General features: G+C 40.1%; 1 protein-coding gene across 3 annotated transcripts; it reads right to left on the reverse strand.

Moving 5' to 3' along the window:
• Positions 1–1,068: 1,068 nt before the first annotated feature.
• On the reverse strand, positions 1,069–11,083 carry LOC114469693 (E3 ubiquitin-protein ligase RBBP6-like). Of its 3 annotated transcripts, XM_028457449.1 has the most exons (8): positions 10,873–11,083; positions 8,187–8,251; positions 7,973–8,044; positions 4,351–4,466; positions 3,999–4,132; positions 3,707–3,879; positions 3,481–3,584; positions 1,069–3,389 (listed from the first exon to the last, which is right to left on the reverse strand). In XM_028457449.1, exons 4-8 carry the CDS (start codon positions 4,456–4,458, stop codon positions 3,291–3,293), a joined length of 618 nt encoding a protein of 205 aa, XP_028313250.1. In that variant the 5' UTR covers positions 4,459–4,466; positions 7,973–8,044; positions 8,187–8,251; positions 10,873–11,083; the 3' UTR covers positions 1,069–3,290. The 3 variants fall into 3 exon arrangements, with proteins under 3 accessions (XP_028313250.1, XP_028313258.1, XP_028313242.1); XM_028457457.1 differs by lacking the exon at positions 8,187–8,251; XM_028457441.1 differs by lacking the exons at positions 7,973–8,044; positions 8,187–8,251.
• Positions 11,084–22,082: the final 10,999 nt, after the last annotated feature.

A 22,082-nucleotide genomic window follows, 5' to 3' on the forward strand; every position in this document is an offset into this window, starting at 1 on the left:
CGTCAAAGAATTCTTCTTAAAAGGGTTAGGGTTAAAACAAATTTGGTTAATAGTATGTGCCAACATTAAAAATTTGTTCTTTTTACACCACATTTACAAATAAATTATGGTAAACTAGAGGGCCATATTTGCAAAGGACATACTTGATAATTATAGATTGGAGAATTAAAAATAGGTGATTTTCTGATGCAGAAAGTGGAAGACTGCATCGATACAGCGACATCAGAATCAGAAATGTTTTATTTGCCATGTACAGTTTTAAGGACAGTACAAGGAATTTGACTTGGTGGTTGGTGCACAAAACAAGCAACAAAACAAAAAGAAATAAAAGAAATAAAAACAAAACAACAAAGAACAACCCAGCAACAATAATAATAATAATAATGATAAATATAAAGGATGAGGGATAAATAAAGGATAGATAGAGAATAAAGGATAAATAGGATAAATATAAATATATATATACAGTGCAGCAGATATCAAGCTGGTGGAGGTGGTGATCGGGTGGGGTGGGGGTGGGGGGGGGGGGGTTCAGTGGGTGACTTGGGGTGTGTTCATGTGGATGGTGGCAGAGGGAAAGAAGCTGTTTTTGTGTCTGGAGGTTCTGGTCCTGATGGACCGAAACCTCCTACCAGAAGGGAGAGATTGAAACAGTTTATGACCGGGGTGGGAGGGGTCGGCCACAATCTTTCCTGCACGCCTCAAAATCCTGGAGGCGTACAGGTCCTGGAGGGAGGGCAGATTGCAGCCGATGACCTTCTCTGCAGAGTGGATGATACGCTGCAGTCTGGCCTTGTCCTTGGCCGTAGCTGCAGCGTACCAGATGGTGATGGAGGAGCAGAGGATGGACTGGATGATGGAGCTGTAGAAGTTCACCATCATCTTTGTTGGCAGACTGAACTTCTTCAGCTGCCGCAGAAAGTACATCCTCTGCTGAGCTTTTTTGATAAGGGAGCTGATGTTCAGCTCCCACTTGAGGTCCTGAGTGATGATGGTCCCCAGGAAGCAGAAGTACTCTACAGAGCTCACTGTAGAGTCTCCCAGGGTGAGGGGGGTGAGGGGGGCTGGGTTCTTCCTGAAGTCTGCTATCATCTCCACTGTCTTTAAAGCGTTGAGCTCCAGGTTGTTCTGGCTGCACCAGGACACCAGCCGGTCTGTCTCCCACCTGTAGTCAGACTCGTCTCCGACATGACTCGACATGACATAATTGATGGATCAAATGTAATTTTGCTTCCTTATTATGGGTTTGCAGCAAGACAATAAAGTTGTGAAGTTAAAAAAAACATGACGTCACATTGCAATGTGGGAAAGAGTCTAGCATAGTATGATGGAGGGAAGCCAAAAAAAAGAGAGAAAGTAATAAAATCCTAACTTAACAATGTGGATAACTGGACACATTTTGAATTTTATGAAAATAATGGGAGAACCCTGCATTTACTTTCCTGATACAGACGCTGGTGAATCTGTAAAAAAAACCCAAAGCCAATTATGCTGCACGTACGTGTTACCGTATTTTTTAGACTATAAGGCGCATCTAAAATCCTTTAATTTTCTCAAAAATCGACAGTGCGCATTATAATCAGGTGAGCCTTATAATCAGGTGCACCTCATGCATGTATTAATTGGTCAAAATGTTTTAGTACAACTTTGGTAAACTATGAAGCTGCACCGCTTGATGGATTTTTGGCGCTTCAGGGCTACCGTAGTCAGGTGCGTCGCGGAGTGATATGTAACGATACTGTGGATTTGTGCAAGAAGACTAAACTGAAAAAGTGAGTGTAATGTTCTATATTTTATATGTTAAACCTGACCAATGTTGAGAGTTAATGTTAATGAGTTGAATAAAGTTTGACTTATCTGTCTATTTTTGTTTCGCTTAATGCGCCTTAATAATAATAATAATAAACCGGTGCGCCTGATGTATGAAAATAGACCCGGTCAGACCCGTTCATTGATAGTGCGCCTTATAATCCGGTGCGCCTTATAATCCGAAAAATACAGTAACTGACTTCTGTCTCGACAGACTGTATTGAAGAGTGATGCTACGTTAGGTGACCTCAACGACTGAAGAAATTTTCCCCACGTCCTGCGAACGAGAGCTGCTCAGTTGATCTAACGAGGAGCAGCTGTTTCATGGGTTGCACACTGTCAGCTCATATAGTTCCTATACATTTGGATGTATATCACTACACCCATAATGCTTTGCAACAACAGGTTGCGGCTTCAAAATAAAATACAGACGAACCAATGCTGACTATGTAGAAATTATTTTAACATCTTAACCATTTATGCATTAATATTACAAATTAATTATGACATTTTAATGACTATGTAACCCGCATTTAGTCAAGGTGCATTATTTTGAAGGGTCCACTTCCTGTCTCACTGCCCTCAGCTACCATTTCCCTTAAAACATTGTCATTTTTTATTTTATGAACTCTGCTTGAGTATTTTGAAAGGATTATGAATTGGAAATGTTTGATTGTGATATTAAGTGCACTTATGAACATGATTGATTACTATAGTAATTGATTTTGATTTAAAAATGATTTGTGAGTTATGTTAATTTGAAGTTCATGGAAATGATGTTTTTGTTGTAATGTATCCTGTAACACATTTTAATCATGGACATTATCTTGCATGTGTGTTCATGCATTATTTTAAGTTTGAATGTTGGGTTACAGTAATCTATTAACCTACTTATTGTTTTGAAAGAGAAACTTATTTGTGTTTTTGGCCTTATAGGTCAGGTTTTTTTATATGGATGAAATCCTGAACGAGATCAACTCAACAACTGCTGAACGCAGAATGACAAGCCAGGATGCGGTAGGATAAATCCAGTTCCTCCCTGCAGTCCTGTCATCTTCCTAGATTTCCACAACAAAAAAACCTGCTGGATTATATTTTTTTTCCTTCCTTACCCTGTCCCCACGTGCCAACCAGCAGGGCCCGTACGGGGCAGCCGGTACTTTGCCTGGACAGCCCAGTCTGACATCTAAATACTATTATGTTGGCTTTTCAAAGTCGAATGTTCTTTATGCCAAAGCAAAATTTGCTAGTGTCAAACATCTATTAAAACATTGTTAATGTTTCTGTAAGTGGAGATTAAGTGATTTCTGACTAAATGCTTTACAAACATTACAGTTAATGTACAGTGACTGACCTGAAGCTTTGAGCTGGAGAACTGGTAGTTGTTACGGTGATGGGTGGTGTGGATGTAGCTGCTTTGGCTCGAGAAGTCTGCTGGATGTTGACCTTCAGTGGATCCTCTTGTCTTGAATGTAGAGGCCTTAACAGTTGTGGTCGTGGTGGAGGCAAAGCTGAGTGGTGCACCTGTGCACGCCTATGTGCACATGGTATCTACTGTTATTCTTATAGTCGTTCACAACCTGCATGAATCATCACAGATGCATTTTATTATATTGAACACTGCAAAGTCAAGTAAATAACAATATGGTAGTGTGCGCGTCTCAGGTTTACCTTTCGGAGGTAATAATTGGCAGTGATGCTATCAGGTGAAACATCAGACTGTTTACATGTGAAACAGACGTGATCCTCCGAGTCCAACAGGGCAGTTCGGATACCTTGAGACAAAACACTCAAAATCAACTTACGTGTTAACACTATAACATGTTCACACATTATCTCGCTCAAGGGTCAACTATGGAAATGTTATACAGTTGGTGAGAGGCAGCTTTTTACTCACATTCATCACAATAACTGTTTCCACAGCAGGGCATCAATACAGCATCTATCATCAGTTTGGTGCAGATTGGACATAAAAGGTTGTCTGGAATTGGATCAATTTCCTCTTCAGATGACGACTGCCCATGTGGGACAAACGGGGGGCGCTCCTTTTTGCCTTTGGCATATGCTTCACTGTAAAAACGTTTCATTATTTTAGCAACAAACATTTTCGTAAGTGAAATAAACATGGCAGTGCTGCTTTAATGTGCCAATATATTCATTATTTCTGATGGCTTCTGTTAAAAACCTACGCATTGATAGCAGGTATTACATATTCCCCAGTCACGGTCAGCATGGCTCCTTTGGTGCCTGGCTCTGCTTTCACCATGAAGCTCTGAGGGACGCCCTTGCTGGTTTTCACTGGCTTAAGTTCCTTGTCCTGTGTCTGGGAATCATGAGGAAAATAAATAAATCATTTATTTCCCCTATAAAAGATAAAAGTTTTTCAAAAAGCACTGAACAAATGACATTAGCATCAACCAGATTGGCAGTTCACAAAGAAAGGAAATATCCAAAAATCACAGAGAGACCAGGATAAGCCCTGAAAATTCAAAGACACTTCACAGTTGTGATGCATAAAGATGTGAATGCGTTAAACAGTACCTTGGTTATTTGGGCGAGAGACATAGAAGGAGAAGAATCCGTCTGCAGGAGAATCAGAATACACTGCTCGTGGGACAAACGGGGGGCGCTCCTTTTTGCCTTTGACATATGCTTCACTGTAAAAACATACGTTTCATTATTTTAGCAACAAACATTTACGTAAGTGAAATAAACATGGCAGTGCTGCTTTAATGTGCCATTGTATTCACTATTTCTCATTCGTATCAATACAGCATTGTTGCTCTCCCCCCCCCACCCCGAAGGAGATTGGAATCAGAGCTCCAGCAGAACTGGTGCGAAACGTACCTCTAATGACTTTGTCCTTGATAAAGACATAACTGACGTCAGATCTGTTTTCAAAAGTGTATTTTATTTTATTTCATTTCCTTTTGTTTTATTTTATTGTTTCTCGTAGACATTAAATAAAACTGGGTGTATTTACAGCAGCTGTGACTGTTAAATAATAGTTTGAATTTTTCTTTGCACAAGCAGTTGTGAAAGACCTAGACATAGAAAGAGCAGATTCCCTCACCAGGAGAATCAGAATACATATATTGGCCGCGTTTCCCAGATTCGATTGTTCTTAAAGGCTTAAAAAGTCTCTTAAGAAGGGTTCGACTAAGAAGGAGCGCCATGATACAGGTGTTTCCCAGACACGTTCTTAACTGCCTTCTTAGGAGAACCTTAAGATCAAGCCAAAGAAGCTTCTTAAGAAGCTCTTAGTGAAACTGTTCACTGCGGTGGTGCTGAAACTGAATCAATCGATGCCAGGCAAATTGATCACCCACCTCTTTATCAGCGCATAAGTCACACACAGCACCCTGTGGTCCCCCCACACAGGTGCAATTAGGCTACACATGTATCGTGTGTGTATTCTCGTTTTTCTCACTTGGTGTGGCCCAATCACCGGGAGAACACCAACAAAGTGGGGCCATATTCCCATGTGGGACCCAAAATCATGGACCCCACCCTGTTTATCACTTTAAACAGCTCAGGAACTTCCCCTGATAGTCCCTGCATTTTTTTTCACTTGGCCCAGAAGATATTAAAGTATGGGTAAGGATGTGTGCTTGCGACATCCCCCGGTGGTCGGAGTTTGCCACTGCAGCAGATATCATTTCAGCAATGAGAAGCCTCAAAAACTCAGTCGTAATCTCGCGGGATTTCATGGGATTTGGCTGTCATATTGTTTCTAAAGGCAGCACACTAGAGCCGTATAAGTTGCGACAACAGAAGTCCAAAATGCTTGACCATCACGTAATTCATGTACGACTGAATTTGTTCCCTGAAGTTAGTGGCGGGCCATAACTGGGATTTTCGGTAATTTGTCATCAATAACTGCATTGATTGACAATATGTATACAGTACACCATCATATGTATGTGTATATACAATATATGTTTATGTAGTTACATAAATATTTTTTTTTTTCTCCTAACGTAAATTTGTATTAATTAGTTTAGCGTACCTGCTTTTTTGACATAGTTAAAGCCAACATTCATTTGGTTAAAAAATGTGAGCCTCCAAACTCTGGGACCTTGATTTCCAAATGATATGCAACATCTACTTTCAGAATCCACGTGCATGAAGTCCAGTGTGAAGTCTCTGTGATGATTTGGGCTGCCTTGTCAGCTGCTGGTGTCGGTCCCAGTCAACAGTCAACGCAGCATCTACCAGGACATTTTAGAGCACTTCATGCTTCCTTCTGCTGACAAGATTTATGGAGATGATTTCATTTTCCAGCAGGACTTGGCACCTGCCCACACTGCCAAAGGTACCAAAAGCTGGTTCAATGACCATGGTGTTACTGTGCTTGATTGGCCAGCAAACTGGCCTGACCTGAACCCCATAGAGAATATATGGGGTTCAGGTCAGGCAGTCATTCATGCAAAAGGAGACTCAAGCAAGTATTGAGTGCATAGAAATGAACATACTTTTCATAAGCTTTACATTTTTGTTTAAAATATCCTTTTTTTATTGATCTTATGTAATATTCAAATTTTCTGAGACACTGAATTTTGGGTTTACATTGTCTGTAAGCCATAATCATCAAAATTTAAAGAAATAAAGGCTCTAAATATTTCACTCTGTGTGTTGTGAGCATTAATCATATGAGTTTGACTTTCTGAAATGAGTGACCAAAAATATTAAACTTTTTCACGACAATTTTTTTTCGATGTGCCTGTATGTGCTGCTTGTTAACTTGTTACACTTTCTGGATAAAACATTTTCACTAGAAAGAGAAAAAAATATGCATGTACAGTACACATTAACGTGTAGTCAGAAACACCAAAAGCACTGGACTTTAATGACATGGACAGTTCACAATAGACCCTTACTTGTAAACATGTCCACACTGGGATGCAGTTTTAAGTCAACTTTTGTTTGCGTAAAGTTTGATTAGGTGTTACTTTATGTTTACAGAGGTGCTGTACTCCGTTGTCTAGCTCGACCTACACTGGTCATAATGTTATAGTTGAGTGCAAATTCTAAACCAGGGATGTCAAACTCGTTTTAGTGGGCGGAAACAGATCTCAAGTGGGCCGCCATGTATACAATTATAGGCAGAGAAAATGAGTGATTTCAACTATATAGTGCTCTAGTTTGCACTTTCAGGTATAAATAATATATAAAGTATTTAAAGCATTACTGCCCAGTTTAATGCTGGGCAGTAATGCTCCTTGCCTTGGTTGCCAACCACCGTAAAACTACACAGATGTAGAAGAAGAGGAAGACAACCAAAAAATCACATTCACCATATCGGAATCCAGTAGGAGCCCAAAAACCATAAATAACGACAAACCTTTTTGAAAACCTGGTGCTTTTTTCTTCTTTGTTCCCTCTTGTTTAATCTGTAGAACCATTACTGATCACATCTTCTCCTAATGAACCCTCCTTCTTATGAAGAAGCTATCGCCACTACGCCACAGTTCCCCCCTCCACCCATCAGCAACAACCCAGCCACACGTTACAATGAAAAACAAGTTTGTTTTTTTATTTGTCCGTCTTTGGATGATTCATAAACCACTGATAGCAATAATAACTAGAAATATTGGTTACACCAGTGGCCACAGAGAGAGAGAACAGAAGGAAGACATATCTGTATATGTAAAACATTCTGTGTTTGTTTGACAGGTACGTTTCTTACCTTCAAAATAAAATTGCGAGGTTTCGGCATTGTTTTAATTTCATACACAGCACCCGAATGTGTGATATGGCACCTAATTAAAGCATAAAAACCACTGTACACACCTAACTGCTAATTCAGGAACCTGAACACCAAAAAAAAAGAGCTGAAAATAAAACTTTGTGCAAAACCTGATTTAGACACCCTCTAACATGTTCTGATTTTGCTTTCCAGCTTCAGCTCAGCCAGATCCTTTCACTCTCCTGTTGCTACCCTGGGTTTCATTTGTACGCTTGGATTCACAGGGAAGCCATGTTCATTCACCTACACAAAGTAATCTCATTATTTACATTTATTAACTGTCATTAAGAGGCTGCTTCATGCTGATGTCCATCTGTATCTGTGTAAATGTTAGTTCATGTCAGAGACCCTGACAGAAGAACTCAGAACAGAGACGGCAGGAGTCAGAGGCCTGTTCCTATCTTATTAAAGTACCTGAAGGACTCCCCGGTTTGGTCCAATGTCCCCGCTGTTCCCAGACCGTCAACACCAAGATCGCCTGGAAGACTAAAAGGATGGCTTGGTGTTGGTGTTGCTTGATGGCAAGTTTTGGGTAAAAGAACATGCGCACGCACGCACGCACGCACGCACGCACACACACGCACACACGCACACACGCACACACGCACACACACACACACACACTTACAGGATGTGTAGTTGTTGCTGTTTGGTAATGGTGTTTCACATGAGTTTCCAGAACGCTCATCATTCCTGTCCTCACAGTAAAAAAACAAATACATACTGGAGAGTATTTTGATAAGCGCATTGAGATTACTTTGTTGTAAATTTTGCTATACAAATAAAGTTGAATTGAATTGAATTTTGTGTCCAAAAATGGAATTAAACCAGGGTCACAATCCGTCTGTGTATTTGGTTTTGTACTTGTAAGAGAAAAGTTTGCATACAAAAGAAAATCTGCAGATACAAAATGGTTTTTACAGGTGTAAAAATTTTTCACACACGCAAAAGGTATTTTGCAGACACAAAATGTGTTGTACGAATACAAATATTTTTTTCACACATTTTTTCATGCACACTGATTTTTTTTGCAGACAATTTTTTTTAATTTTATGAATACAAATAATTTTTTCACAATGATTTTTTCCCTCACACTGATTTTTTCTTTGTGACCCTAATTTGATCTCATATGTCTGGGCCATCCAGAAATATTTTACAATATAATAAAAGAAAATGTCTATTGGTACAGTTAACGAAATACAAGTACGTAGAGTCTTAGGGTTAGGTTTGGGTATAACCCTATATCGCAAAAATTTTTAGGGTTAGGTTGAGTCTTAGTCACCTAAACTGGCCAATGAGGGGCGTTGCATATGGTTAGAATGTCGGTATGTTGATATGGCAACCGTACGGACAGCCACTGCTTTGATGAAATTGTCTGTGTTTTTCAGATAGCTTAACGCATCTTGGGGAGCACGTTAATTTAAAAGACCGTAATTCCGCTAATATTTGCTCTATCGATCGAAGAAATTCCACCAGTTTCTGAAAGCTAAGAAGTTGCTCTTTACAGTTCATTATGGTAATTTTAATCACACGTGACAGAATCATTAAAGATTCCGCTTTGCTTTCACAAAAATCATCACTCACAAGGAAAAGAGAAAGAGGACAATAGAGGAAGTGATAGAGTTTAAAAGAGATCAATTAATTACCTTTTTGATTACATTACTTGAAATGCATATTTAATGATTATTTACTGTTCTGTAAGCTTTGAGTTTTTTGTTATAGTGTTAATTTCTAGGAGGAGATATTTCTCAGTGTTAATGATTTTAAGATTTTAAGAAGGTTTAAATAGATATTTTTGAAGGACAGATTGTTAAGTCTTTGTTATGAAGAGAGAAATTAGCCGTATGGACAATAACAACGTATTTTATTTTTTTTTGTCTTTTGTCTTTACATGGTATATTCAAGAAAATATTGAGTAGTTTGCAGAGGTTGCCCCAAGTGTCCTTTTTTTTTTTAAATCCAAATATGGTCACCCTACTATATACTGTATAGTAAAATAAGATGAGTGGGTTATGCATTAGATGTCACCACCAGTGTAGGGAAAATTACTCTAAAATTGTTTATATTACTTGTTGCATAAAAACATAACTTATTTATATTACAATATTACCGCCTCCAAAATGTAACTGAGTTACACTACTTTAAGTTACTTTTAACTAATCACACATTTATGTTATGTGAAGCCATTTTAAAATACAAATCCTATTACATTGATACCATTATAGATTCATATCTACAAATGTAGCACCACAAAACACTTTCCTTTACCTTTTAAATAAAAATATGCAAATAAAAATGTATCTAGTAAAAAACACTCACACAAAAGAAAACCCTAATGTTCAGGTATCATTAGGTATGAATTAATGAATTTGAAATCGTGGGAGTAATTCCACCTTACAAATGTACACACTGTTACCATGGCCATGCGTTATGATTTGCAACAGTCCGCTCTGCAGGAAGTCGTTGTGAAGGTTCTTCTTCTATGCTGCAGAAATGGCTAAAATTTACAGTTGCCTTAACTTTTTTTTTTTTTTTCATTTCTATTGGAACATCAGTGGAATTCATTAAAGTCTCCATGTAACTGCAGTTACTGAGATTGTAACCAGTAATTTATTGCTGATTTTTGTTTCATTAGTGCTTTATAATGCTGTGTTACTTAAAAAAGGAATATATTACAGTAATTTGTTACTTTTCTAACACGTTACTCGCAACACTGATCACCACAGGTGTCTTATAGTTGTAAAATATAATCTGCTGGTGTATAAATCTGTGAATGGGTTTGGTCCAGAATACATCAGTGAGATGTTAGTCAGGTATGAAGCCAGCAGGTCTCTCATGTCTATGTACACAGGTCAGATAGTGGAGCCCAGAGCTCACAGTAAACATGGTGATGCTGCTTTTAGTTGTTATGCTGCAAAGAAGTGGACCAAATACAATTAGAACATTTTTAAATCTATGTTCAAAGCTTATCTTTTCTTCACTTCTTTTAACTGAGGAGATTTTTTTTTTTTTTTTAATGTATAGTTGTATTGATGATTTTATGTTTTTACTTTTTATATCAAACTCTGTTTAATGTTTTTAATGAATTTTAGACTCTGTTTAATGTGTTCCATTGCACATTTTAATCATGTAAAGCACATTAACTTGCCTTGTGTATGAAATGTCATGTACAAACAAAAATGTGCTATCTCTTCTATAATTATTTAAAAAAAAAAAAAAAAAAAAAAAAAAACAGAATCGACTCTAGTGAAACGCGTTATTGAACAACAGTTATATGGTTTAAACAATGGGAAACGTGTCTGAAAAAGACTCACCAGTGGCTGATGGTTTCAAATGATCTTTTCAGAAAGCTCCCGTGTCTGAGAAGCTAACGATAGCATAGCACAGGAGAAAGTGGAGTCGGCAGTGGCTCACACACACGAACATAACATTAGGCCCAATAAGTGAGACTTAAGAGCTTTGCTAGTTTATCAGTGCAAGCACAGTTGCTCAGACGCTCCTCTCTCCTCTCCGGTATAAAACTATCTTCTTCTCTCTCACTCGTGTGTTAACAGTCCGTGTCTACTTGGCTGTGTGCGCAGCGATTGGCTCTGGCTGCGCACGTGACTCTTGCTCGTGAGTGCAGTGAAATAGATATTGATGGTGCGCGAGCGCCCCCTCACACCCTGAGGTCAAAAGTTGAATAGGTTTCATTTCGGGGCCGTCCAGAAGTGAAATAATAATAAAATAAACATTTTGAAATGACCAACTTACTCCAAAATAACAGATACACACACTCGGGGTATTTTGAACCCGTTGAACGAGTTTCAAGTCGAACTGGCACCGCGTCCGGGAGATATTTGCTCCACGCACGCGCATGCGCACACACACACACACACACACACACTCCTCCCTTCCTTTTTAAGTTAGATGAGATGTAGAATCATTCATCTGCAGCTCTGATTTAATGCATCACAAACTAAAATGTTAATATTAAAGCTACATTGTATCCATGTGGGAATGAGAAAGGCTTTTCTCTTCTATTTCCTCTCATAAAGACACAGTTCATTATTGTGACGTCAGTGTGTGGCACATTCATAACTATTATATCAAATTTTTGACCACGGAACCATTTTTTCCCATTTTAAACCCAAGTTGGAATGTATTAAACGCAGTGTGTTCATTTAAACACTATAGTATTTGGAGAGAAGAGGAAATAATCCAACATCAAAGGTCTCCATCAGATCAAAGTGTTATACAGTATATGCTGCCTTCAATATAATTTTAGGAATAACAAATATACCATTTCAGATGGTTTTATTGTAAACGTTAGGACTTATATAGTGATACCAACAAAATGCTTTATAGTTGCACACAATCTGCTCATCTATTACAATCATGCAGATAAGTCATCCAATCATATGACTGTATTAAATTACTTTTATTGGAAAGCAGCTCACTCTGCCAATGAGTTCAACCATGGCTGTGAACTAATAACAACGCTGCCAACATTCCGGTGCCATCTCAGTTTTTCAGAGCCCAAAGTGAATGTGTGTGTGTGAACCTGTCACTTCTGAGTATGTGTGTTATTGCCAGGGATTAGTGGAAAACTGTGACTTTACCCCATTTACTCCATTTTATGTCCAGCTTGTTTAATTTAACTAACATTTTTATATCCAATCTAGTTTTTGTTTTAGGACTCCATTATTATTATAGGCCAAGCTGCCAAGAACAACTTCTTATTCTTGTGAAATCTTTATTCCCATGAACGAGCAATCACCAAATTTTGCACAAAGGTCCAGTCCCATGTAAGACAGCTTCTGCTGCCAAAACAGGTCAACAGTCCCAAAGGTAGTGCTAAAGAAAGCCTTTAAATTTGAAAAGTTTGAAAATTCACAACAAATTAACCATAAGTGCTACAGATATGCAACTTTCACAAAAGTGTTGCCTCAACAGTGAAGAAACCTTGTCCCTGAAAACTCATTCACCTTGTCTCCTCCCTTTTTGCTCCGTTTACACTAAACTTGCTGCAGCACACCCTACATAAACAATCCATATCAACATGTTTGACTGAAAACGGCGCCGTAAACAAATACTTGCTAATTTTAGCTAAATACATTTCCAATGTACAGAAAAAAGACAAAATTTTTGAGTCGTAGATGATGTTTGGAAAATGTCTGAATTTAATCTAAAAAAACTGAATTTTTAAAGCATTTTTGGTTTTTGCGCTCTCATGCTAACAATTGGAGTTGATGCAAAAATAGCATTTTAAAATAACATTTTTTCACTATTGTGGCCAATCATAACATAACCTAACCGCTAGAGCGGATATGGGCTTGTCAGTGAACGGTCGCATTTACAGACCTTGGAGTTGCTGTTAGCTTACCAATGAACGGGAAGAGATTTGTCACCTTTATAATAAGTGTTGACTAGGTCATTGGGAGTGAGGCTCAAGGCCAAGGCAGGCTGACTTGATAATAATGTATCATGTTTTTCTGCAGTCAGTGCCTTCTCCTCGCTCTTCTCCGTCTTTTCTATTTCAGGTGTGGTGAAGCTGATGATGTCAGTTCCTGATCTGTGGTTCATGGCTCAACTAGTCTGGGACACTATGATGTTCTATCTCTCCATCTTGTTTTGTTCCCCCTGTCCACGAACCCCAACCAGTCGAGGCAGATGGCTGCCACCTCTGAACCTGGTTCTGCTGGAGATTTCTTCCTGTTAAAAGGGAGTTGTCGCTAAATGCTTGTTCATGTGGATCTTGTTGGGTTTTTTCTTTCTTATTATGAATTTTTTTATTTTGAGAAGCGCATTGAGATAACTTTGTTGTAAATTGTGCTATACAAATAAAGTTGAATTGAATTGAATTTCGTGTAAACCAGGGTCACAATCCGTCTATGTATTTGGTTTTGTACTTGTAAGAGAAAATTTCGCACACAAAAGCAAATTTGCAGACACAAAATGGTTTTTACAGGTGTAAATATTTTTCACACTCAGAAAAGGTATTTTGCACACATAAAATGTGTTTTACGAATACAATTTTTTTTTTCACAAACAGATTTTTTTTGCAGACAGAAAAATGTCTTTTTACAAAAACAAATCATTTTTTCACACACTGATTTTTTTTCACTCACACTGATTTTTTCTTTATGACCCCAATTTGATCTCATATGTTTGGGCTGTCCAGAAATATTTTAAGAAATTAATAAAAGAAAATGTCTATTCTTATACAATGAAGTAGTTATGCTTTTGTTAAATATGGGCTTGTTAAAAACACTCATTGCATTTCACAGCATGACTGGACAAAAGTTCAGAAGTTTTGTTCAAAATAAAAGACAAGTCCAGCATAAGAGGCATAAAGTATTTATTTATTTTTGACTGGCTGTCCATAACCCACCCAGTATACAGTCCACAACCCACTTTTGGGTCCTGACCCACCAGTTCAGACTCATTGAATTTGAGCATCCAATTTGGCTTGCAGGACTGCAGAGAAAACATAAATGATTTTGTAAATTACCAAATAATTCACTTGTGGATATCACACCTCCTCCAAATACATCAATTCAATGACACTCACAGGGCTCACAGTTTCCCCATGCTGATATCACATAACGGCAGCCATTTTAATCCCATATTGTTAAAATAAATCTCAAATATTTTATAAAATCCTGCAATTTTTCAAAAACATTTTACTAAGTTTCCCTGAATTAAATAAAACTAGTGCAGTGCCTGTAGGAAGTATTTAATACAATAGAAAAGTGGAAGATTTAATATTTAGCACTGTAATATAAGCTGGCATACAACTACAGATCACTGAGAGAAAGGGAGAGAGAGAGTTGTTTCAGCTGCCCAATGACTTCCACAGATAAAATATATATTTTTAGACCTGCATATCTAATATTATTGTGCTTAAGTGTGCTATATGATACCCATTTAGTCAAAATTTGAAGCTTTTCAAAACAGCTCAATGTTTACTGGTAGTCATGGCTAGGGCTGGAATAAACAATTATTTTTTGAAACAATTAATTTAGCAATTATTTTTTCGATGCATCGATTAATCTAACAATTCATTTTTCCAGTTAGATTTGATTATTGCCATATTAATTGACAAAAAGTAATTTATACATGTTCAGTGATGTCCTGATGAAATTTTGCAAAAAAGATGCATTATGGTGGCTTTTGGTGCATTATATTAGTGTAATTGTGGCACTTTTCTTAGCATGATGTATTTTCTCACTTAGTTTTTGATGCATTTACAAGGTGAAATCTGGTATCCATGATAATGATGACAAAGAATTTAGCATCATTATCAGTTTACCTGTTTCCAGTTGTAAATGTACCAACTTATAGCATACCAGTAGTATGGGCGCTTGATCTCTTAGTAGTCCTCTGTAGAATGCTGTCTGGCACTGTAACATATCTGCATGATTAACATAATTTTTGTGTGGCTTGCTTGTAGTTAGTTTTGGTAATAAATTTAGTCATATCAATGCACATTAATATACATATTATATCTAACACAAGAACATTAATATTCTTATTAATATATGAAAAAGAGGTTCGGGGCCTCTACAGGGTGCGCGGAGTAGAGCCGGTGACACTATGGGAGTGTGACTCCGGTTAGAGAGTCACGGAGGCAGTTCAGGATTTATAAAGGCTTTACTTGGAAGAATGTGGTTCTGTAAACACAATGCAGCAGTATATAGCATATCAGTAATTTAACACACATATGAATAAAGCTGCATAAGTATTAACACACACAAAGCATCATAAAAGCACTTAACTCACAAGCAAACACTCATATAATGCAAATATAATGACGATGGGTGGCAATAATCAACACATGCAATTAGCAAGAGAAATGATAACATAAATCAGAAAATAAACGGAGGCTGCTGCGTGCACACATGAACAAACACATGGATTACACAGTTCTAGTGAAACAATTACAAATCAAACATAATGTAAATCAAGCAGCTTTAAATATCTTTCGAGCAGAAAAGTCACCAATTCCATCTTCTACTTCTCCACGCCATACACTGTAAAAAAGACTGTGCTCGAGCTCCGGGAAAAGGGCGGGGCCTGTGAGCAACAGCTGTCAGACAGTCCATCAAACACAATCCTGACTCTGATTGGTTCTTTTTGCTCGATCGCGGTGCATTCTGGCAATCTGCCAAAGGCTGCAGGAGCAGCAGGGGGGACTCAATGAGCTTGTTTTTTCACACAAACTACTAGTTTGATGTATAGCTGTCCTTACATAGTGACAGCTTCAGCAAATTAGACAAAAAGTCACTTTCATAAGGGTTGCAGACTGCACCTTTAAAGGATGTCAATGTATAAAGCACCTACAAAATGCATGAAAATATAGTTTTCACAGGGAATCAGTTCCTGTTTATTGTATTTTGTCCCCTATGGTTTATTATGTTGGAGAAGAAACATAATTGTCAAATTGTTTTTTTTTTTTTTAAAAAGAGTGAATTTGTTATCCTAAGTTTATATAGTTAAATGGGCAAAGGAAACTGAATGATTGTTTATTTTCTAACTTGTATTTGTTTTTTATTGCTTTTTTTTTTTTTATTGTGCTTATTAAGTTGTGTAATCCAGCCAGTATAGTGACAAGTGTGAAGCTTAGCTATAATGATGGTGGGTGTGGACAGGGGGAATGAGTGAGTGGTAGTACCTAAAGCAGGTGTTTGGGATTAACGTGTCTAAGGTTAAGCCCAGTATGAGTTTTATCCCACATCCCAAGGCGTGCCAGTGCATCGTATACCAGTATATGTGAAAAAAAAAACGCTACCGCAAACCCAGGAACTGCCACGGGCCCGCAGATGCAGCCAGGCAAACAGAAAGAGCGGGGGCCAGGGAGCCCCAGGCGACCCCCCCGCGGCCGAGCGACCCCCCAGACGCCCCCAAGATCCCAGGCCGAGAGGTAGCCACCGCCCCCACACACACATCCGAGGTAGCCCCAGGCAGCCGAGCACCCAGCGTATCCCGCCACCGACCCCCAACCCCAAGGCCCCCCACCAGCATCCCGCCCCCCCCACCAACCCATACCCAAGCACCCAACCCCCCGAGGGGAGGGCCCAGGAACCCCCCCGCCCGAGACCCCAGCAGAGGAGCCAAGGCCCCCGCCCAGCAGGCGGCCAGAGCCGCGCGGAACGAGCAGCCAGCAGGGTCCGGACCCCAGGCCAGAAGGACCCAGAATGGAAGCAGCACCGAGAGCAGGGCCCCCAGGGACGACGACCACGCCCATAGTCGCCGGGGGCACCAAGGGGATGCTGCAAGTTTGCCCGCCGGTCCCCAGGCACACCGACCAAGCACCCCAGAGCGCAGCCCCCCACCAAAGGGCCCAGCCACACCGCAGAGCCCGGCTCCCAGGGCGCCGAACAGGCCACAACCCAGCAAGACCGCGCAGCCCCAGACGGTACAAGAACAGCTGCCCAGGCCCCGCCCCCCACCGGACAGCGCAAGCCACAGGGCAATGCCCCCCCCGGCGCAAGAGCGACCGGCGGCCGCCACCACGGGAGAGAGGCACCCCAACGGCACACAACCGATGTGGAGCAGCAGCCCACAGCCAAAGGCGCAGAACCCACCCACCTGCCAGCCCGCAGATAGCAGTACAGACCTACCAAGTGGCCAATACCGACCTCAACCACCGGAACAGCTAGAGCCGCCCCCCAGCAAAGAGCACCACCCCGGAGCGCCAAGCAACCCCACCCCAACCCCGGTGCAGACGCTGGCACCCCCAAGCGCGCCCACCCCCCACACCGGCGCGGCAGGCCACCCCAGACCCACACCCCGCGAGGTGCGCCCCCAAGGCAACCAGGAGACGAGACAAGCGCCAAGCCCCACCCGTAGGGAAGGGGCACCCCCACGCCCCACCAGGCCGGCACCGCCCGGAGAGACCCCGCAAAGAGCCCTCAGCAACACCCCCCCAGAGACCCACCGCCCTGCCACGCCCGACCGCACCCCCCGATCCCCACACGGTAGCCCAGCCATCAACAGAGGGGCCGGGCCCCCATCCGACAGGCCCAGATGTGTGAATTTACCCACCACCCTGTTATTCCCCAATGGAGAGGCACTACCCTATCCCCTGAGTGAGTGTATGTGTTTAGTGAATGTATGAAGTGCTATTGAAATTGGGTGGATGGAGGGGAGCGGTGCTCCCCATCCAGCCTATGTGTATATATGTGTATGTGGTGGCGGCCCCCTCCACCCCAAGCTCCACCATCCAGCCCCCCAAGGGTTGGGTATGTGGGTGTGGTGCAACAAGTGGGTGAGCCAGACCAGCTGGGAGTGAGTGATGTGAAGTGACCATGTAGGAGGCTTGTCTGGTAGGGGCCCGGCCCGTCCGCACGGCGGGCCACCGGAGAGGGCAGATGGCGCAGACGGGCACGCGGCACAGCGGGCCCCAGGGACACGCCGAGCAGCACAACCGGAGACCCCCCGCGGCACCCCCCCCCCGAACCGGGCACGGCAGGACCCCCCTTTTTATGTATTTTTCCTGTAAAATACGTATATGTTTATTTGCAGTCATATTGTGTATTTGTGTTGCCATTTTGCTTTTTTGGAGTAATTTTTGTGTATTTCTATCTTTTTGTGTACGTTTGTTGTCATTTTCTGTAATGTTGTATATTTTGTGTGTATTACTGTTGTTCATTTTTGTAGTAGTCTTCTGTGTTTTTCTCTTGTTTTTTTACTGTATTTTCCTGCAATGTTGGAATTCTTTGTAATTTTTTTTATGTTATCTTTTTATTTTGTGTATTTTTTTGTACATTTCCTTTGGGGACCACATAACATTAGACCAAGGGCCGCATTTGGCCCCCAAGCCGCCAGTTGCCTGCCTGCACTAGTACATGTTGTATTAATTAGGAAACGCACCTACAATTATTTATGGGGATTAAACCATTTACTAATGTTGATGTCAAATGTATTAAGTGATGGAGTGCAGTTGGAGAATATGTCACAACAGAATTAATTAACTTTAAATTCAGAAATGGCAATAAATTTAAAAAAAATTATATTGTACTTAATGTTTTGCAAATTTTAGGTACTTTTATATCATATATATATATTGTAATTTTTCTCAAACCACAACTTAAGTGGTGTAAATAAATGTTTTTAGGCTTGAAGAAAATTGTGTATTTTGCTTTATTGTACTATTTAGAGTGTTCCAGATTGCTTAATATGTGTTAAAATCCAAAAAAATTATTTGGGGGAGGATCCCCCCAGACCCCTTTACAATGGTTTTTGTTGGCACCTTTTTCATGCCGTTGGTGTTTGCATGTCTGTAACAGGATGCAGTGAAATCTAATGGTTCTTGTGCTAATCTGTGTACAGGCCAAAGACAAACCAGTAATCCTGGCAGGTGGAGAAACACTATTGGATTACTTATCAAACTGACCAGGAACCATAGGGCCGGCAGCCATGTTATGGCTAGCCCGTCTCACAACACCTTCTCTTTTCTCATTCGGCACCCCCCGGAATGAACAGCCTGTGATCTGTTTTGTTCTCTCCAAACTCTCCAAGGACGGAATGTTGATAAAACACTCGGACCTTACCCTCACTTTTCATGCACACCTGGACCCGGCTTTGCTAACGAACTCTCGAGGTCACCTCTATGTGAGAGTCAGCAGCAGAGTCTGAGTAAACAGGCTTATCTCAACGTGGTGCAGCTCGGTCTCCACCTGGCCCTGGGTGCAGTGGGTGCACAGTCTGTCCTCTCGGGGGAGCCACGTCTGTCTGTGTCGGCTTTTCTCTATGGCCAGGCTGTGCTCGCTGAGTCTGTACCGGGTCATGATTTTCCTGAGCTGTGGGTTGATCACAGTGTTCAGGTATTCTGCCATTGTGCACTTCCTGTTTAGGGCCAAGTATACTTCCAGTTTGCTCTGGATTTGGGTTGATTCTTTCCAGTGGTTCAGGTAGTTTTCTTTTTGTTTTCTTATGATGTGGTTCAGTCTGGTTGGGGTTTTGTATGGAGGTTCTTTCTTTCTGTAAGCATGTCGACAACATTAGAGACCAACTCGTCAAGACCCGCCTTACGTTGCTTCTGATTGGTTTATTATTGTGTGATGCCTGCCGTGGTTGGTTAGATTTAGGCACAAAAAGGCATGCATTGTTCTGGGATTGGTTATCTCAGTCCATCAATCAGAGTTCCTCGAGCTACGAGGACCAAAGTTCATTATCATGAAAAAAATAAAAAGAGCACTGAATGGGAAATATAAGCAGTGTTGGTAACGTTACTTTAAAAAAGTAATTAGTTATAGTTACTCACTACTTGTTCAAAAATGTAACTGCGTTAGTAACTAAATTACTCTATAATAAAAGTAACTCATTACCAAGGAAAGTAACTATTTGCGTTACTATTAAAAAAAAAAAAAAAAAAGTTGCTATATGTCAAAGAATTCACATTTTTTAGATGCGTGTGTCGTGAGGTGCTTCATTAAATTTGAGTTGCTTACAACGGATGTCGACAAAGTCTTCTCTCCTGGATATAATGTACACTTCACATGTACGTTCTTGCCTTTGACCACAATTCATTTAAAGTAGTGTTTGTATCATCACCTTAAAAATGTCAACTTTTCATCAGATTGCTCCATGCTCACCATCTCTGCTGCTTCATCCAATCTGCTGTGTGTCGCGTGTGCTGGCACGTCGCCTTAGCCAATCATAAGCGCTCCCCTTGTTTTTAACCCACCTCCTCACAACAGCTGAGTCAGAAGCAGGGGATGCTTTCGGATAACATTTTATTCAATCAATGCATGTAACGCACCGCATTTAACGTTCAGTAACGATAACGGCGTAAAAAATTATTAGTTAGATTACCCCGTTACTGAAAAACAAACGCCGTTATTTTAAACGCCGTTATTCCAAACACTGAATATAAGCGTGAGAAATGTCAAGTGTGGCGTGTGGTGTGAGAATGCGTCAAATTGCGTCACACTCAAAGCGTCAGGCTTGGCAGTTCCGTAAACATCTCACTTCCGGGCTGGTGCGGCAGCAGCACTGTGTGAAATAATCTTACCATAAACAGCCAGCAGAGGGCGCTACATGCTAACTTCTCAGAGAACACGAGTTTCAAACCCATGCTTAGATCCAAATGAATGTTGTCCTTTAAAATATTACATAAGTAGTGTTGGGAGTAACCAGTTATTTTTTAAATATATTACAGTAATATATATTTTTTGAAGTAAATCAGTAGTGTAACTCATTACAAAAGTGAAAAGTGGTAATATATTACTAGTTACAAAGTAACTGAAGTTACAGGCATATTTAATTTAAGTGTAATATTGCTTTGTTTTCTCACTGTTTGCAATTATTTGAGGAAAAAAAGATCATCATTATCATTAAATAAATAACGTATGGGGAACAAAAAAGAGCTCTCTGCTCCTGAAACAGCAGAAGTATTTGAAACAAAACTTAGACAGATGTTGTTGGAACACTATCAGTGTGATGTAATTCGGGATGTAACGATTAATCGTAAGGCAGTTAAAAATCGATTCATAGGTATCACGGTTGATATCGATTTTCTGAAAATTGAATCGCAGTACTTTTTTTATCTATCCAGAAGTGTAGGCGGCGGGCGGAGTCTGCTAATACTTTCTTTCTGGCCGCCTTCTACTCTTAAATGTGTTAATAAATGATTCATTACCCCTTTAGCACCGAAAGAGTATCTGTAATATTATTTGAATATCTGTAAAAGTCACGTTTTTCTATTAGCTCTGTCTGCTGGCATAGCTTCTCTTCTTCACTGCAAGATATCTGCATGCCAACCGACCACTGTGTTACCAGCGCCCTCTGCTGGTCGAAACAAATATGACGTAAATCAGTGCAATCAGTTTTTTGTCCAATTGTTAAGGCACAAAATACATTTTCAGTTGCACTTTTAAAAAGAAAAAGAACTATTATGCAGTTTTGCATTGTTTATTATAGAACCAGAATTTAAATTAATAGGCTTCTTCTTCATTTGTATTATTCCTTTATTTATTTCATTCAAGATTTATTTTTAGTTAAATTGCATTGTTTTGAATAGTTTATCAAGGAATTCTTTTGACAATGAAAAATAAAAGGAAAATAGTCCCGTATCTTCTAGTTTTTTTCCTAAAAAAAATAAAGGAATATTTTTCAATCATCATTTATCTACAGTCCCATTTTGTAAATTAAATTGTGAGAGAATCGTATCGTGAACCCAGTATCGTGAATCGAATCGTATCGGGAGTTGAGTGAATCGTTACATCCCTAGATGTAATTAGTGTTCTGGACCAAAAGTAACTCATAATGTAATTCAGTTACATTTTAAAAAACTAATATTGTAATACAGTAACTAAGTTTAGAGTAATTTACCCAACACTGTACATATACTACCCAGCCAACCATTTAATGACCAATTTTAAAAGAGACATTGATGTGATTTGTTGTTTTGTGGAACCCACCTAGAAACAGTGCAACACCTCCTCTGGTACTGCTCACACTCAATGACTTTTTGATAAAATTCAGTCAATTTATCATTGTCCATCTTTACAAAAACTTTGCACTGAACCAAGCGGCG

Source organism: Gouania willdenowi, chromosome 1 (genome assembly GCF_900634775.1).
Source record: "Gouania willdenowi chromosome 1, fGouWil2.1, whole genome shotgun sequence".
NCBI classification, from domain to species: Eukaryota; Metazoa; Chordata; class Actinopteri; order Blenniiformes; family Gobiesocidae; genus Gouania; species Gouania willdenowi.

Bases quoted from the DNA above. Each gene is read 5' to 3' on its own strand.
- LOC114469693 (XM_028457441.1), bottom strand. From the start codon at position 4,458: ATGTCAAAGGCAAAAAGGAGCGCCCCCCGTTTGTCCCACGAGCAGTGT. The intron at 4,133-4,350 runs GTACTGTTTAAC...CATGATTCCCAG, and splicing joins CTCTCGCCCAAATAACCAAG to ACACAGGACAAGGAACTTAA. The intron at 3,585-3,706 runs GTGAGTAAAAAG...TTTTGTCTCAAG, and splicing joins AAACAGTTATTGTGATGAAT to GTATCCGAACTGCCCTGTTG.